Raw genomic sequence first — 19,048 nt, 5'->3', positions numbered from 1 at the left:
TGGTTTAGTCTTGGGAAGGTGTATGTGTCCAGGAATTTATTCATTTCTTCTAGATTTTCTAATTTATTTGCATAGAGGTGTTTATAGTATTCTCTGATGGTAGTTTGTATTTCTGTGGGATTGGTGGTGATATCCCCTTTGTCATTTTTTATTGCATCTATTTTATTCTTATCTCTTTTATTCTTTATTAGTCTTGCTAGCAGTCTATCAATTTTGTTGATCTTTTCAAAAAACCAGCTCCTGGATTCATTGATTTTTTGAAGGGTTTTTTGTGTCTCTATCTCCTTCAGTTCTGCTCTGATCTTAGTTATTTCTTGCCTTCTGCTAGCTTTTGAATGTGTTTGCTCTTGCTTCTCTAGTTCTTTTAATCATGATGTTAGGGTGTCAATTTTAGATCCTTCCTGCTTTCTCTTGTGGTCATTTAGTACATAAATTTCCCTCTACACACTGCTTTAAATGTGTCCCAGAGATTCTGGTATGTTGAGCCTTTTTTCTCATTGATTTCAAAGAACATCTTTATTTCTGCCTTCATTTCGTTATATACCTAGTAGTCATTCAGGAGCAGGTTGTTCAGTTTCCATGTAGTTGAGCAGTTTTAGTGAGTTTGTTAATCCTGAGTTGTAATTTGATTGCACTGTGATCTGAGAGACAGTTTGTTATAATTTCTGTTCTTTTACATTTGCTGAGGAATGCTTTACTTCCAACTATATGGTCAATTTTGGAATAAATGTGATGTGGTGCTGAGAAGAATGTATATTCTGTTGATTTGGGGTGGAGAGTTCTGTAGATTTCTATGAGGTCTGCTTGGTGCAGAGCTGAGTTCAATTCCTGGATATCCTTGTTAACTTTCTGTCTCATTGATCTATCTAATGTTAACAGTGGGGTGTTAAAGTCTCCCAGTATTATTCTATGGGAGTCTAAGTCTCTTTGTAGGTCTCTAAGAACTTGCTTTATGAATCTGGGTTCTCTTGTATTGGGTGCATATATATTTAGGATAGTTAGCTCTTCTTGTTGAATTGATCCCTTTACCATTATGTGATGTCCTTCTTTGTCTCTTTTGATCTTTGTTGATTTAAAGTCTGTTTTATTAGAGACTAGGATTGCAACCCTTGCCTTTTTTAAACTTTCCGTTTGCTTGGTAGATCTTCCTCCATCCCTTTATTTTGAGCCTATATGTGTCTCTGCACATGAGATGGGTATCCTGAATACAGCACCCTGATGGGTCTTGACTCTTTATCCAATTTGCCAGTCTGTGTCTTTTAATTCGAGCATTTAGCCCATTTATATTTAAGATTAATATTGTTATGTGTGAATTTGATCCTGTCATTATGATGTTAGCTAGTTATTTTGCTCGTTAGTTGATGCAGTTTCTTCCTAGCCTCAATGGTCTTTACAATTTGGCATGTTTTTGCAGTGGCTAGTACTGATTGTTCCTTTCCATGTTTAGTGCTTCCTTCAGGAGCTCTTGTAAGGCAGGCCTGACGGTGACAAAATGTCTCAGCATTTGCTTGTCTGTAAAGGATTTTATTTCTCCTTCACTTATGGAGCTTAGTTTGGCTGGATATGAAATTCTGGGTTGAAAATTCTTTCCTTTAAGAATGTTGAATATTGGCCCCCACTCTCGTCTGGCTTGTAGAGTTTCTGCCAAGAGATCCACTGTTAGTCTGATGGGCTTCCCTTTGTGTGCAACCCGACCTTTCTGTCTGGCTGCCCTTAATGTTTTTTCCTTCATTTCAACTTTGGTGAATCTGACAATATGTGTCTTGGAGTTGCTCTTCTCGAGGAGTATCTTTGTGGCATTCTCTGTATTTCCTGAATTTGAATGTTGGCCTGCCTTGCTAGGTTGTGGAAGTTCTCCTGGATAATATCTTGCAGAATGTTTTCCAACTTGGTTCCATTCTCCCAGTCACTTTCTGGTACACCAATCAGACGTAGATTTGGTCTTTTCACATAATCCCATATTTCTTGGAGGTTTTGTTCATTTCTTTTTACTCTTTTTTCTCTAAACTTCTCTTCTCACTTCATTTCATTCATTTGATCTTCAATCAGTTATACCCTTTCTTCCACTTGATCAAATTGGCCACTGAAGCTTGTGCATCTGTCATGTAGTTCTTGTGCCATGGTTTTCAGCTCCATCAGGTCATTTAAAGACTTCTCTACACTGTTTATTCTAGTTAGCCATTCATCTAATCTTTTTTCAAGGTTTTTAGCTTCTTTGCAATGGGTTCGAACATCCTCCAATAGCTCGGAGAAGTTTGTTATTACTGATCATCTGAATCCTTCTTCTATCAACTCATCAAAGTCATTCTCCATCTGGCTTTGTTCCATTGCTGGTGAGAAGCTGCATTCCTTTGGAGGAGAAGAGGCGCTCTGATTTTTAGAATTTTGAGCTTTTCTGCTCTGGTTTCTCCCCTCGTTTGTGGTTTTATCTACCTTTGGTCTTTGATGATGGTGATGTACAGATGGGGTTTTGGTGTGGATGTCCTTTCTGTTTGTTAATTTTCCTTCTAACAGTCAGGACCCTCAACTGCAGGTCTGTTGGAGTTTGCTGGAGGTCCACTCCAGACCCTGTTTGCCTGGGTATCACCAGCGGAGGCTGCAGAACAGCAAATATTGCAGAACAGCAAATGTTGCTGTCTGATCCTTCTTCTGGCAGCTTCATCTCAGAGGTGCACTGCCCTGTGAGGTGTCAGTTGACCCCTACTGGGAGGTGTCTCCCAGTTAGGCTACTCAGGCATCAGGGACTTACTTGAGGAGGCAGTCTGTCCGTTCTCAGATCTCAAACTCCATGCTGGGAGAAGCACTACTCTCTTCAAAGCTGTTAGACAGGGACGTTTAAGTCTGCAGAAGTTTCTGCTGCCTTTTTTTCAGCTATGCCCTGCCCCCAAAGGTGGAGTCTGCAGAGGCAGGCAGGCCTCCTTGAGCTGCGGTGGGCTCCACCCGATTGGAGCTTCCAGGCCGCTTTGTTTACCTTTTCAAGCCTCAGCAATGGTGGACGCCCCTCCCCCAGCCTCACTGCCACCTTGCAGTTCAATCTCAGACTGCTGTACTGGCATTGTGTGAGGCTCCACGGGTGTGGGACCCTCCGAGCCAGGCGCTGGATATAATCTCCTGGTGTGCCATTTGCTAAGGCCATTGGAAAAGCGCAGTATTAGGGTAGGAGTGTCCCGATTTTCCAGGTACCATCTGTCACAGCTTCCCTTTGCTAGGAAAGGGAATTCCCTGACCCCTTGGGTTTCCCGGGTGAGGCAATGCCCCACCCTGCTCCATGGGCTGCGCCTACTGTCTGCTAAGCCCCAGTGAGATGAACCTGGTACCTCAGTTGGACATGCAGAAATCACCCGTCTTCTGCATTGCTCACACTTGGAGCTGCAGACTATAGCTGTTCCTATTTGTCCATCTTGGAACCTCCTAGTCCCAACCCAGAATTTAATATCCAGCCAAACTAAGCTTCATAAGTGAAGGAGAAACAAAATCCTTTATAGACAAGCAAATGCTGAGAGATTTGGTCATCACCAGGCCTGCCTTACAAGAGCTCCTGAAGGAAGCACTAAAAATGGAAAGGGAAAACTAGTACCAGCCACTCCAAAAACACACCAAATTGTAAAGATCATCAACACTATGAAGAAACTACATCAACTAGTGGGTAAAATAACCAGCTAGCATTATAATGACAGGATCAAATTTACACATAACAATATTAACCTTAAATGTAAATGGGCTAAATGCCCCAATTAAAAGACACAGACTGGCTCATTGGATAAAGAGTCAAGACCCATCAGTGTGCTGTATTCAGGAGACCCATCTCATGTACAAAGACACACATAGGCTCAAAATAAAGGGATAGAGGAAGATCTACCAAGCAAATGGAAAGCAAAAAAAAAAAAAAAAAGCAGGGGTTGCAATCCTTGTCTCTGGTAAAACAGACTTTTAACCAACAAAGCTCCAAAGAGACAAAGAAGGGCATTACATAATGGTAAAGGGATCAATGCAACAAGAAGAGCTAACTATCCTAAATATGTATGCATCCAATACAGGAGAACACAGATTCATAAAGCAAGTTCTTAGAGACCTACAAACAGACTTAGACTCCCACACAATAATAATGGGAGATTTTAACACCCCACAGTCAATATTAGATCAACAAGACAGAAAATTCACAAGGATATTCAGGACTTGAACTCAGCCCTGGACCAAGTAGGCCTAATACACATCTACAGAACTCTCCACCCTAAATCTACAGAATATACATTCTTCTCAGCACCACATCACACTTATTCTAAAATTGACCACATAATTTGAAGTAATGCACTCCTGAGCAAATGCAAAAAAAGGAAATCATAACAGTCTCTCAGACCACAGTGCAATCAAGTTAGAACTCAGGATTAACAAACTCACTCAAAACCACACAACTACATGGAAACTGAACAACCTACTTCTGAACGACTACTGGGTAAATAACGAAATTATTAGCTGGGTAAATAACAGAAATGACTAAGTTTTTAAAATGAATGAGAAAAAAGACACAGCCTACCAGAATCACTGGGACACAGCTAAAGCAGTGTTTAGAGGGAAATGTATATCACTAAATGCCCATGTCAGAAAGCAGGAAAGATCTAAAATCAACACCCTAACATTACAATTAAAAGAACTAGAGAAGCAAGAGCAAACAAATTCAAAGGCTATCAGAAGACAAGAAATAACTAAGATCAGAGCAGAATTGAAGGAAATAGACACAAGAAACCCTTCAAAAAAATCAGTGAATCCAGGAGCTGGTTTAAAAAAAAAAATAGATAGACAGCTAGCCAGAATAATATAGAAGAAAAGAGACAAGAATCAAATAGACACAATAAAAAATGATAAAGGAGAGATCACCACTGATCCCACAGTAATACAAGCTACCATCAGAGAATACTATAAACACCTCTATGCAAATAAACTAGAAAATCTAAAAGAAATGGATAAATTCCTGGAGACATATGCTCTTCCAAGACTAAACCAGGAAGAAGTTGAATCCCTGAATAGACCAATAAAAAGTTCTGAAATTGAGACAGTAATCAATAGCCTACCAACCAAAAAAAGCCCAGGACCAGACAGATTGACATCTGAATTCTACCAGAGGTACAAAGAGGAGCTAGTACCATTTTTTTCTGAAGTTATTCCAAACAATAGAAAATAGGGACTCCTCTTTAACTCATTTTATGAAGCCAGCATCATCCTGATACCAAAACCTGGCAGAGATGCAGAAAAAAAGAAAATTTCAGGCCAGTATCCCTGATGAACATCAATGTGAAAATCCTCAATAAAATACTGGCAAACTGAATCCACCAGCACATCAGAAAGCTTATCTACAATGATCAAGTCAGCTTCATCTCTGGGATGCAAGGCTGGTTCAACATATGCAAATCAATAAACATAATACATCACATAAGCAGAACCAATGTCGAAAATCATGTGATTATCTCAATAGATGCAGAAAAGGCCTTCGATATAATTCAACACACCTTTATGCTAAAAACACTCAATAAACTAGATACTGACGGAACATATCTCAAAATAATAAGAGCTATTTATGACAAACCCACAGCCAATGTCATACTGAATGAGCAAAAGCTGGAAGCGTTCCCCTCGAAAACTGGCACAAGACAAGAATGCCCAGTCTCACCACTCCTAATCAACATAGTATTGGAAGTTCTGGCCTGGGCAATCAGGCAAGAGAAAGAAATAAACTGTATTCAAATAGGAAGAGAGGATGTCAAATTGCCTCTGTTTGCAAATGACATGATTGTACATTTAGAAAACCCATTGTCTCAGCCCTAAAACTCCTTAAGCTGATAAGCAACTTCAGCAAAGTCTCAGGATACAAAATCAACTTGCAAAAATCACAAGCATTCTTCTACACCAATAATAGACAAACAGCCAAATCATGAGTGAACTCTTATTGACAATTGCTACAAAGAAAATAAAATACCTAGGAATACAACTTACAAGGGATGTGATGGACCTCTTCAAGGAGAACTACACACCACTGCTCAAGGAAATAAGAGAGGATATAAACAAATGGAAAAATATTCCATGCTCATGGATAGGAAGAATCAATATCGTGAAAATGGCCATACTGCCCAAAATAATTTATAGATTCAATGCTATTCCCATCAAGCTACGATTGATTTTCTTCACAGAATTAGAAAAAAACTACTTTACATTTCATATGAAACCAAAAATGAGCCTGTATAGCCAAGAGAGTCCTAAGCAAAAAGAGCAAAGCTGGAGGCATCACACTGCCTTACTTCAAACTGTACTACAAGGCTTACAGTAACAAAAACAGCATGGTACTGGTACCAAAACAGATATATAGGCCAATGGGACAGAACAGAAGCCTCAGAAATAACACCACACATCTACAACCAGCTGATCTTCGAGAAACCTGACAAAAACAAGCAATGGGGAAAGGATTCTCTATTTAATAAATGATGTTGGGAAAACTGGCTACACATATACAAAAAACTGAAACTGGACCCATACCTTACACCTTATACAAAAATTAACTCAAGATGGATTAAAAACTTAAACGTCAGACCTAAAAAACGTAAAAAACCCTAGAAGAAAACCTAAGCAATACCATTCAGGACATAGGCATGGGCAAAGACTTCACAACTAAGACACCAAAAGCAATGGCAACAAAAGCCAAAATTGACAAACAGTATCTAATTAAACCAAAGACCTTCTGCACAGCAAAAGAAACTATCATCAGAGTCAACAGGCAACCTACAGATTGGGAGAAAACATTTGCAATCTGTGCCTCTGACAAAGGGCTAATATCCAGAATCCACAAGGAACTTAAACAAATTTACAAGAAAAAAAAAACCATCAAAAAGCAGGTAAAGGATATGAACAGACACTTCTGAAAAGAAGACATTTATGCAGCCAAAAACATGAAAAAAAGCTCATCATCACTGGTCAATAGAGAAATGCAAATCAAAACCACAATGTGATACCATCTCATGCCAGTTAGAATAGTGACCACTAAAAAGTCAGGAAACAACAGATGCTGTGTAGGAGATCAGTCAGGGTGATGGGAGAAATTATAAGGAAAGATGCAAACCTTCTTGGAAGGCCGGGAGGTTTTGCAAAGCTTCAGGGAAGAATGAACTGAAGGCAGCTGTTCTTACCCAGGGTCAAAGGGCATAGGTACAAAGGAATGTAGAGGAGTTAATCTAAATAGGTTGTTTACTGATGTTGTCCTAAAACAGACCTTTGATCGTTTGCACACAGGACTGCTCTCAATTCAGGGGGTCAACTATGTTTATTACCCACAAATTGTGTTTGCTCCAAGCCTTTGTCATTAAATCTGTACTGAATAAATGCAATTATTGCCAGCTTATCGGGGCTGCACTCTCTTGGCTACTGGACTCTTGTTGGTGGTGCTGAGCTGTGTGGTCCCCTAGCCACGCTGTCAGGCAACCTATGTCAGCATACTTCTTTCATCTGTCACTCAGCCGGAGTCTGCAGGACAGACTTGGCAGGTGGTGCCTCGTGTGAGGAACACTGCAATGGATCATGTTGGAACCCTCAAAAATGAAGGTAAAGAGACTGCGCTGTCAGTAAGTCAGTAAGTCATTGGTACCCGCTTGGGATATCCAAGTTTGAGGGAATTGTTCAGGCTTTCATCATGGGACAACAGTTATCAGCTCAACAGCAACAGTATATAAATATACTGAAACAGCTGTGTCTGGAGTTGGTTCCTTCCAGTGGGTTCATGGTCTCGCTGACTTCAAGAATGAAGCCGTGGACCTTCACAGTAAGTGTTACAGCCCTTAAAGGTGGCACGGACCCAAAGAGTGACCAGCAGCAAGATTTATTTTGAAGAGTGAAAGCTTCCACAACATGGAAGGGGACCCAAGAGGGTTGCCGCTGCTGGCTGGGGTTGCCAGCTTTTATTCCCTTATTTGTCCCCGCCCATGTCCTGCTGATTGGTCCATTTTACAGAGTGCTGATTGGTCCATGTTACAAACCTCTAGCTAGCCACAGAGCACTGACTGGTGCATTTCTACAGAACACTGGTTCATTTTACAAACCTCTAACTAGCCACAGAAAAGTTCTTCAAGTCCCCACCCGACCCAGGAATCCAGCTGGCTTTGCCTCTCACAGCTGCTTAAAGCTGGCAGATCCTCGGTTTTGCAGGCTCAATTAAGGGACCTAATGCAAACTGCTGTGTCCCATAACCCATGGTTCCCAGAAGAGGGTACACTAGACATAGAGCTCTGGGAACAAGTGGGGAGAAATTTTAAACAAGATCATGCACAAGGGCAATGGGTCCCAGTAACATCTCTGATATTATGGGCTTTACTTAGGGCTGCTTTGCTCAACTCTACGCAGAAGAGCCTAAAAAGGGAAGGGAGGAGGAATCATCACCTACCTTACCACCTCCTCCTTCTCCTTCAGCCCAGCCATTACCAGGCAAAAATAACAAAGAGAAAACAGAGGTTTTGCCTGAGCCCCCTCCTCCTGTAAATTGGAAAAAAGAAAAGGGATACACTACAGCTATGGGACCCTGTCTTAGGCAAGCAGCATTAGAAGGGGAGCTCTTAGCCTGCCCGGTAATGCAAGATCGACAAAACAATCAGGTATACAAACCCATTTCTTTTGACACTTATAAAGAGATAAGAAAAAGCATTAAAGAAAATGGAGCCACTAGCCCATTTACCAAAGGGTTAATTGAGGTCACTTTGCAGACCTCTTTCTAGTAATGGCCACTGTTATTCCTCCTCTACCCCTGATGTAGCTCTCTCAAAATCCTATTTGGGTAGAACAGTGACCTTTAAAGGGAGACAAGTTACAAAGAGCCCATGAATTAGTTGAGGAGTAATTAAAAGTCGGCCATATAGAACCATCAAACACCCCTTGGAATTCACCCATTTTTGTCATTCCCAAAAGATCTGGCAAATGGAGACTTTTGCATGATTTACAGGCTATCAATGCTAATTTGCAACCTATGGGGCCTCTTTAACAGGGCCTCCCTTCCCCCATGGCGATTCCTGAAGATTGGCCTCTAGTCGTTATTGACTTAAAGGACGACTTCTATACTATTCCCCTTGCAGAACAGGACAGAGAAAAATTTGCATTTACCACACCAGCTATCAATGCAAGGCCAGCTCACCAACTTCATTGGAAAGTGCTTTCTCAAGGGATGCTGAACCGTCCTACTATGTGTCAGTATCATGTAAATCAGGCTTTGCTCCCAAATAGAAAAGAATTTCCTAATTGCAAGATTATTCATTTTATGGATGATATTTTACTAGCAGCCCCAACAGAGCCAGCATTTTTAAGTTTACATGCTTCCATTCTAAAGAATACACAGTTAAGAGGTTTAATCGTAGCACCTGAAAAAGTACAATTTTCCTCCCCTTGGAAATATCTTGGATACATACTAACTTCCCGGTCAGTAAGATCTCAAAAGGTTAAATTAAATACTAGCAACTTACACACCTTAAATGATTATCAGACATTACTGGGTGATATTAATTGGCTTTACCCCACCTTGGGCATAACTACTGATAAGTTACAAATCCTGTTTCCTATCCTAAAGGGCAATACAGCCCCAGACTCTCCCACATATTTAACTCCTGCAGCAAAAAGGGAAATTGAGGAAATAGAGCAAGCTATTTCTCAGAGGCAACTAGATTGCATAGACCCGCAATATTCAGTTCAATTGTTTGTTTTCCCTACTAAGCATTCCCCAACAGGATTAGTAGGACAGATAGCCCCCAGGCTGCACTTTCTAAAATGGGTTTTTTTACTCACATACCAGGACTAAAACATTATCTCCCTATATCCAGCTAGTTAGTAAAGTCATCTATACAGGCCACAGATGATGCAGTCAGTTGCTAGGTTATGACCCTGATGTCATCAGAATTCCTTTGAGTAAAAGACAATGCAAAGCATATTGCCCCTATCTCTAGATCTTCAGATAGCACTCTCTGATTATGCAGGCCATATAGAACATGCCCTTCCTGCTGAGAAACTAATTCAGTTCTTATCTCATACTCCTGTAGTTGTGCCTACAAAAGTAGTTCACTCCCCCATACCTAATGCTTTAACGGTTTTTACTGATGGCTCTGGTAAAAATAGAAAAGCGGCTATTTGGTGGAGACTGCATAATTTCCTCACTCATTCTGGATTTACTGGCACTCAGAGAGCCGAGGTTGGAGCTTTAATATTGGCCCTGGAGGCCTATTCTGCTTAGCCCATTAATATTGTTAGTGACTGTGCTTACTGTATTTATTGCAGAACCTTGAAACAGCCCTCATTAAGTCCACTCTCAAGCCCACTCTGTGTGCACTTTTTCTTTGACTTCAGCAATTGCTGGGTCAACGTACACGTCCTATTTTTATCACACATATTGACCCCACAGCTCACTGCTTGGCCCATTGGCTTATGGCAATGATCAAGCAGACCTGCAAGTTACGACATCACTGCTTGACCAAACCACCCAATCGCATCTATTTTTCCACCAAAATTGGAGAAATGTACCTAAACAATTTCAACTTACCCAGAGACTAGCTAAACAAATTATCCTGCAATTCCCAGATTGCCAGCTCACAGACACGTTCCCTCCTTCAACAGGTGTTAACCCTAGAGGACTAGAACCTAATTAGTTATGGCAAACAGATGTTAAACACATCCCTGAATTTGGAAAACTAACATATGTACATGTATTCGTTGATACCAATTCTCACTTAATTAGTTCTCATGCTCTTCCTGGAGAGTCCACCCAATATGTTATTAAACATCTTCTTTTAACTTTTGTGTTTATGGGGTGGCCCACAAAAATTAAAACTGATAATTGTCCAGCTTATGCCAGCTCACAATTTCAACAATTCTGTCCCACATAGAACATCCAACATTCCACAGGCATCCCATATAATACCCAAGGACAGGCCATAGTAGAACGTGTCCATTCCATTCTTAAAAATATGCACAGAAAAAAAAAGGGGGGGGGAATATGAGTAAAAACCCTTCAACACTACTAGCACAAGTCTTACTTACCCTTAATTTTTAAAATTTAGATGATAAATTTCAATCAACCATAAAAAAGCATTTTACTAAAGCCCCTCAAAACATAAAACTTGTGGTTTTATGGAAAGATGTAAATATTAATGTATGGTGTGGTCCAAATGAGTTGCTAACATGGGGAAGAGGATATGCGGTGTTCACACCCCCTCAGGTCCTCTTTTGATTCCAGCACAATGCATAAAACCATCCATGGCATGCTAGGACCCAACCCAGTACCAGAAATGAAGGAAATGTCCCTACAGGACCCGCAGTCCCAGACGATGCAGCTTCCTCAGACAACACAATCCCCAGACATTACCTGTGGGATACTGAAGACAGCTCAGGAGACTGAGTGTATCCTGCTCTGGACACAGACACCATTCACTCCAGATAATTTGTTCCTTGATATACTTTCTGTTGTACATTGCAACTCTCATAGGGTAATAACCCTTCTTATTCTCTCACTCTGCCTGCAACCCGCAACTGTTACTCTATTGGGCTTATCTCTTAGATCTGCCTTTCTTCCCCTCTGTTACTTGGGCAGACACCTCCTTCCCAGCCTTTAATAACATAACTGCTTGGCTAGGAGGGATTGACTTACCCCCAGTGGGGTCTCTCATTAATGGCACACATTGGACTAAGGTGCCAGGTAACACTATATATCACTCCACTATCCTCCCGCTGTGTGTAAGTTATAAAAGTTCTAACCCTTACTGTGTGCCTGCCCAAACACAATTATGACTACATCATGGCAAAGGAAATGCCTTAACATTCTTGGTTGCAGATAGCCTCAAACCAGGCAACACTACCAATGCCACCTTCCCAAACATTCCTCCCTGTGCTATAGAACAAAGCCGGAAAAGTAATGGATTCCACTTTAGTTGGGAGGTCTGTCACGGGGGACAAGCCCGTAGCCTCCAGTTAGGCAATTATAACATCTTAGACTGAGCCCCCATGGCCATTTTGAAGGGGGCCTGCCCCTCCACACCTGTGGGTATTTCTTGCAAGGTGGAGATGAGAGACTGAGAAAAGAAATAAGACAGAGACAAAGTATAGGGGAAGAAAAGTGGGCCCAGGGGACCGGCGCTCAGCAAGTGAGGACCTGCACTGGCACTGGTCTCTGAGTTCCCTCAGTATTTATTGATCATTATATCTACTATCCTGGCAAGGGGGATGTGGCAGAACTATAGGGTCATGGTGGGGAGAGGGTTAGCAGGAAAACATGTGAGCAAAGGACTCTTTGTCATAAATAAGTTTAAGGAAAGGTGCTGTGCCTGGATGTGCATGTAGGCCAGATTTATATTTGACTTTACACAAACATCTCAACGCAGTAAAGAGCAGTATTTCTGCCAGCATGTCTCACCTCCAGCCATAAGGTGGTTTTCTCCTATCTCAGTAAATAGAATGTACAATTGGGTTTTACACCGAGACATTTCATTCCCAGGGATGAGCAGGAGACAGATGCCTTCCTCTTATCTCAACCGCAAAGAGGCCTTCCTCTTTCACTAATCCTCCTCAGCACAGACCATTTACGGGTGTCGGGCTGGGGGACGATCAGGTCTTTCCCTTCCCATGAGGCCATATCTCAGGCTGTCTCAGTAGGGGGAAACCTTGGACAATACCCAGCCTTTCTTGGGCAGAGGTCCCTGCGGCCTTCCGCAGTGCATTGTGTCCCTGGGTACTTGAGAATGGAGAATGGCGATGACTTTTACCAAGCATACTGCCTGCAAACACAATTTTAACAAAGCACATCCTGCACAGCCCTAAATCCATTAAACCTTGAGTCAATACAACACATGTTTATGTGAGCACAGGGTTGGGGCTAGGTTTACAGATTAACAGCATCTCAAGGCAGAAAAATTTTTCTTAGTACAGATCAAAATGGAGTTTCTTATGCCTTTCTTTTTCTACATAGACACAGTAACAGTCTGATCTCTCTTTCTTTCCCCTACACATTTGCAGGGTTACCATACTGATGTCCACATCCATTGTGGCATCAATCAGTTTCATAGTCACATCCCATTTGGGCCAATGGGGAGAGGAGATATCCCAGACCCCAAGTAAAGTCCATGCCACCCCAAGACACTTTATGGTGCCTAGGACATCTTAGCACCTCCCTTAACACCTGGCATGGGACATATCATAATTCCAGTAACAATTATATTACGACCGTCATTCATAATCACACAGATCAGTGCCTGATTTGCACTACCCATCCATATGTTTTCCTTATGGGAGCTAATATTTCCATTATACCCCAAAACTCCAAGTTTGTGACCTGAGTGCAGGGACAGGCTTGGTTCACCTCATGTATCCCTAATTACAGTATATCTAGTTAAAATATTACTAGTGTCATGGTATTAAGGAGAAAATCTGAGGCATTCCTACCAGTCAATTTGACATGTGATTGGCAAGGTTCCTCTGCCCTTGCCATCTTAGAATGTGCCCTGTCCTAGGTGAGACCCAAAAGATTCATGGGCACACTTATAGCCTTTAAAATCTCAGCCATAGTCATCTTGGCAACTGCTATTGTTGCTGTGGCCTCTATTACTGAATCAGTACAAATAGCTACCTTTGTAGATAACTTGGCCAAAAATGTGTCTAATGAATTCTCTTACAGCAGGGTATAGATCAAAAGATTCTTGCATGCCTGCAAGCCCTTGAGACTGCCTTGGAATATGTAGGGGAGCAACAAGATGCACTGGCATTCTGACAGCAATTAAACTGTGACTGGGAGCATAAGCATATCTGTGTCACCTCTCTATCTTGGAATCAATCAATACATAGTTGGGATGAGGTGAAACAACACCTCTGGGGAAACTTACATGATAATTTAACAGCAGATGTAAGGCAACTTAAACTAAAATTCTAGAATCCCTAATCGCCATAGATCTACATGCCCAACAAACAGCCACATGGAATGATGTGCAAGGACATCTCTCCTGGATAGACCCCCCACTCCTGGGGGGGGTCACTTCTTGATTGGAAAAGAATGATACTGATTATACTCATTTTTGTCTTACGTTATTTACTAATTCTAGGATGCAAAGCTGGAATACGAGTTATAACCACTGCGCCTGACAAACCTGTTGCTGCATGCATCTGTACTCTTCAATCAACAAAACCTGATGCAAAAAACAGAAAAGGGGGAGATGTAGGAGATTGGTCAGGATTGTGGGAGAAATTATAGGGAAAGATGCAAACCTTCTTGGAAGGCCGCGGGTTTTGCAAAGCTTCAGGGAAGAATGAGCTGAAGGCAGCTGTTCTTACCCAGGGGCAAAGGGCATAGATACAAAGGAATGTAGAGGAGTTTATCTAAATAGCTTGTTTACTCATGTTGTCCTAAAACCGACCTTTGATCTTTCGTGTGCAGGACTGCTCTCTACTCAGGGGGTTGACAATGTTTACTATCACAAATTGTGTTTGCTCCAAGCCTTTGTCATTAAATCTGTACTAAATAAATATGAGTGTAGCCGGCTTATCAGGGCTGCACTTTCTTGGCTGCTGGACTCTTATCTGCAGTGCTGAGCCATGTGGTTCCCTAGCTGTGCAGTCAGGCAAAATACCCGTGTCCACATACTTCTTTCATCCATCGCTCAACCAGAGTCTGTGGGACAGACTCAGCAATGCTGGAGAGGATGTGGAGAAATAGGAATGCTTTTACACTGTTGGTGGGAGTGTAAATTAGTTCAACCATTCTGGAAGACAGTGTGGCGACTCCTCAAGGATCTAGAACCAGAAATACCATTTGACTCAACAATCCCATTACTGGGTATATACCCAAAGGATTATAAATCATTCTACTATAAAGAAACATGCACATGTGTGTTTATTGTAGCACTAGTCACAATAGCAAAGACTTGGAACCAACCCAAATGCCCATCAATGGTGGACTGGATAAAGAAAATATGGCACATATACACCATGGAATACTATGCAGCCATAAAAAAGAATGAGTTCATGTCCTTTGCAGGGACATGGATGAAGCTGGAAACCATCATTCTCAGCAAACTAACACAGGAACAGAAAACCAAACACCACATGTTCTCACTCATAAGCTGGAGTTGAACAATGAGAACATATGGGCACAAGGGGGGAACATCATACACTGGGGCGTGTCAGGGGTGGGGGTCAAGGGGAGGGATAGCACTAGGAGAAATACCTAATGTCAATGATGGGTTGATGGATGCAGCAAACCACCATGGTACATGTATACCTACATAACAAACCTGCACATTCTGCACATGTATCCCAGAACTTAAAGTATAATAAAAAATAAAAATGTATATATTTTTTCATCTTTGGTAGTAGCAGAAGGGGAAGAACACTTAAAGGATCTGTAGAATAAGGGATGCTGAAGTGGGTGATAAAAAATTGATTGAACTTATCTTGGTGAGCTATTTGACATTATATGCTAAAAATATCCATATACTCTGGTCTACTATCTTTTATTCTAGGAATTTATTATAAATAAATAATCAGAGAAGAATAGAAAGATTTATGCACAAGGAGGTTTATTCATAGCAGAATTATTTATAATCATAAAACAACAATTATTTGAATCCCAACAATGGATGAATGGCTTAATAAATTATGATGCAACAAAATCATTTTTCAAAAGATTATTAATAACAAGGAGACAGGCCTAAAAAGCAGAATCAGCACTCAACTCTGTTTTTAGTTTTCTATTTAGGTTCAAATTTTAAAATATTATGTTTTTATATAATTTATATCTTTATATAAAAACCCACAAAGAAATGCATCAACATATTACTAGTTGTTATATTTAGGTGGTGGAATTATGGGTGATTGTTTTCTTCTGTACACTAAAAGAAGCATTTTTTTAATATTAAGAAAACAAATATTATAAAAATAAGCTATAAGGAAGAATGAATAATTACTCTTTGTGTTTCTCTGTGGAATGAATTAGTTGGACAAAAAAGGTGGGTAATGGGAGTGAGAGGGGGATGACTACAATCTGCCTAACATGCCCCAGCTGAATGTTTGTTTTAATAAATTTGTTACTTGAAAGCATGCAGCTTCTTTTTTTATTGCCCCACTTTATGAGGGCCGATTTGTTGTTTAGCTTGTAATGAGTACCATATTTGGTCATAGTCACTTGAATGTTTCAAAGTTTACATTTTGGAACAATCAGTCTTATTTTAAAAAGGATAGAATAGAATAAAGAACAAATGTATGCAGCTTTATGCTTCAAATAAATAAAAATCAGTTCTGACAATGTAAGAACATTCTCTGCTCCTCTAATTCCCACTTTGTTTTGATAAGTTAATTCTCAGATACTGTATGTTAAATAAAGATATTCTATGATAATTCACTAACTAAACAATGTTAAAGGTTAAAACTCATTAGTTTACCAGATAAATTTTAGGTCTGTTGTTAATTATGGAAAAATACTCTTTCCTTTTTAAGGTGATGATTTGAATGACACGTCATCTAAGGAGGCAAATTCCCGAAGAGAGTCTGTCACATTCAAGGATATAGAAAAGAGGTCAGTTACATTCCTTCAGAAAACATTTTTTTAATAACCATTAGGTGCCAGACCCTCAAATATGCACAGGATTACTTCTCAATAAATCAATAGTTTTGTATTTTCATAGTATCAGAATCCACTTAAATTTATTTTATTCCAACTTAGAGTTCTTTGTATAGCTAATATAAGATCACCAGATTTTATGCTGCATTTTGAAGTAATATGCATTATAGGAATACATTTGTCCAGCATCTGTACATATTTGAGAAAGGAATAAAATTAAAATGAATTTATTGCATGAATCTGCCATTTATGAACTGTGAGATGTTCAATTAGTTGCTAAATGTTTTTAAGCTTTAATTTTTTTCATTTATAAAACTGGAATAATAATGTGATATGTTAGGTATCCAGAATAGAGCCTAGCACATAGTAAGAGCAATGTAAATTATTAGTTGTACATCTCTTCAGCCATTTTGTAGGATAGAAGAGTCACTGTTGGGCATCTTATTATGAGTCCTTAAAACATTCATGTCACATTTGCTTTCGAATGTTAAAACATTCACTTGTGGTTTCTACTCTGCCTGTCAGTTCTGCCTTAAAATCCACTCACTTATCTACGTCTCGATTATGGCATTCTAACCCAAACCTCCATCATTTCTTGCCTATACTGTTTGTAATAGCTTCCTAATTGGTTTCCCCAATTTTTCCTGCTCATTCTCAATGTAACAACAAGAAATTAAATTTTTATTAAATAGTAAATAGCCAAAAAGAGCATTTATAAAATATGTATAAGATATAAATAACAATACCATAATCACTCATATATATACCACTCAGCCATAGAAAAAGTGTATTATTTTATTTTTGAAGTCCTCTGTATTCTCTCCTAGATCTCAGGGTATCCCATCATCTGAGATAACTACTATTCTGGATTTTGTACTTATTAATATGTTTCAAAATAATATTTTTTTAGCTTTGTGTGTTTTTAACTTTAAATAAATGAAATCATCCTGTATGATCTTCTGCCACTTGCATCTTTTGTTCAACATTACATATTTAGTCCATTGTGCATATAGCTATTCTTATTTCTTTTCACTGCTACCTACTAGTCCATTGTCATTATATATATAAACTGTGATATATATATATACACACACACACACGTGTATCACAGGTTATTTATTGATTGGTAAACATTTAGATTTTCAATTTTGTTATTAACAATAGTAATATGATTAATGTGCTTGTACATGTCTCTTGGTACTTATATGCAAGAGTCAATCTTTTTAAAACATAATTTAAAATATTTCTTTTCTCTTTTGTAGTGATTTAAGACTTCCCATTACTCTCAAAGTGGAAGAAAAAAAATCTTGGTACAGCCTAAAAATGTCCTGCCTACCTTTCCAGATTCATCTCCTAATCTCTTGCTCTGATTGTGCTTCAGTGACACTTGCTTTTTCTTCAGTTTCTCAAACAAGCCATGATCCTTTGACCTTATGGTCTTGGCACATGTATTCCTTCTGCCCAAGATGTTCTTTCTCCTGTATTTTGCCCAATATCACCGATTCTTTGGTCTCAGTTAAATGGTTACTTCTTCAAAGATACCTTCCCTGACTCCTACATCTAAACTAGTTATCCCTACTATTATTCTTCATGCAGTGCTTGATTCTTATTTTAAGTTCAGGGGTACATGCGCAGGATGTGCAGGTTTGTTACATAGGTAAATGTGTGCCATGGTGGTTTGCTGCACAGATCATGCCATCACCTATTAAGCCCAGCATTCATTAGCTATTTTTCCTGATGCCCTTCCTCCCCTGACCACCACCCCGACAGGCCCCAGTGTGTGTTGTTCCCCTGCCCATGTGTCCATGAGTTCTCATCCTTCAGCTCCAACTTATAAGTGAGAACATGTAGTGTTTGGTTTTCTGTTCCTGCATTAGTTTGCTGAGGATAATGGCTTCCAGCTCCAACCATGTCCCTGCAAAGGACATGATCTCATTCCTTATTATGGCTGCATAGTATTCCATGGTGTATATGTACCACATTTTCTCTATCCAGTCTATCATTGATGGGCATTTAGGTTGATTCCATATCTTTGCTATTGTGAATTGTGCTGCAATGAACATATGTGTGCATGTACCTTTATAATAGAATGATTTATATTCCTCTGGGTATATACCCAGTAATGGGATTGCTGGGTCAAATGGTATTTCTACCTCTAGGTCTTTGAGGAATCACTACACAGTCTTCCACAATGGTTGAACTAATTTAAACTCCTACCAACAGTGTAAAAGCATTCCTTTTTCTTTGCAACCTTGACAGCATCTGTTGTTTTTTGACTTTTTAATAATCACCATTCTGACTGGCATGTGATGGTAGCTCGTTGTGGTTTTGATTTGCATGTCTCTAATGATCAGTGATGTTGAGCTTTCTTTCATGTTTGTTGGCCACTTTTAAGAAGTATCTGTTCATGTCTTTTGCCCATTTTTTAATGTTTTTTTT

The 19,048-nt window shown here is 39.8% G+C and overlaps 1 protein-coding gene across 1 annotated transcript in view; it reads left to right on the top strand.

Annotated features, from left to right (window-relative positions):
* DNAH14 (dynein axonemal heavy chain 14) overlaps positions 1–19,048 on the top strand; it is a 463,650-nt gene that overhangs the window by 276,435 nt on the left and 168,167 nt on the right. Inside the window, exon 42 of the mRNA XM_034947740.3 lies at positions 16,486–16,564. Coding sequence (XP_034803631.2) covers positions 16,486–16,564 — 79 coding nt within the window. The remainder of the gene's footprint in view (positions 1–16,485; positions 16,565–19,048) is intronic.

This window comes from Pan paniscus, chromosome 1 (genome assembly GCF_029289425.2).
Source record: "Pan paniscus chromosome 1, NHGRI_mPanPan1-v2.0_pri, whole genome shotgun sequence".
In the NCBI taxonomy this organism is placed as follows: Eukaryota; Metazoa; Chordata; class Mammalia; order Primates; family Hominidae; genus Pan; species Pan paniscus.
The sequence above is the reverse complement of the archived record's forward strand: the minus strand, read 5'-3'. Positions and strand labels throughout refer to the sequence as shown.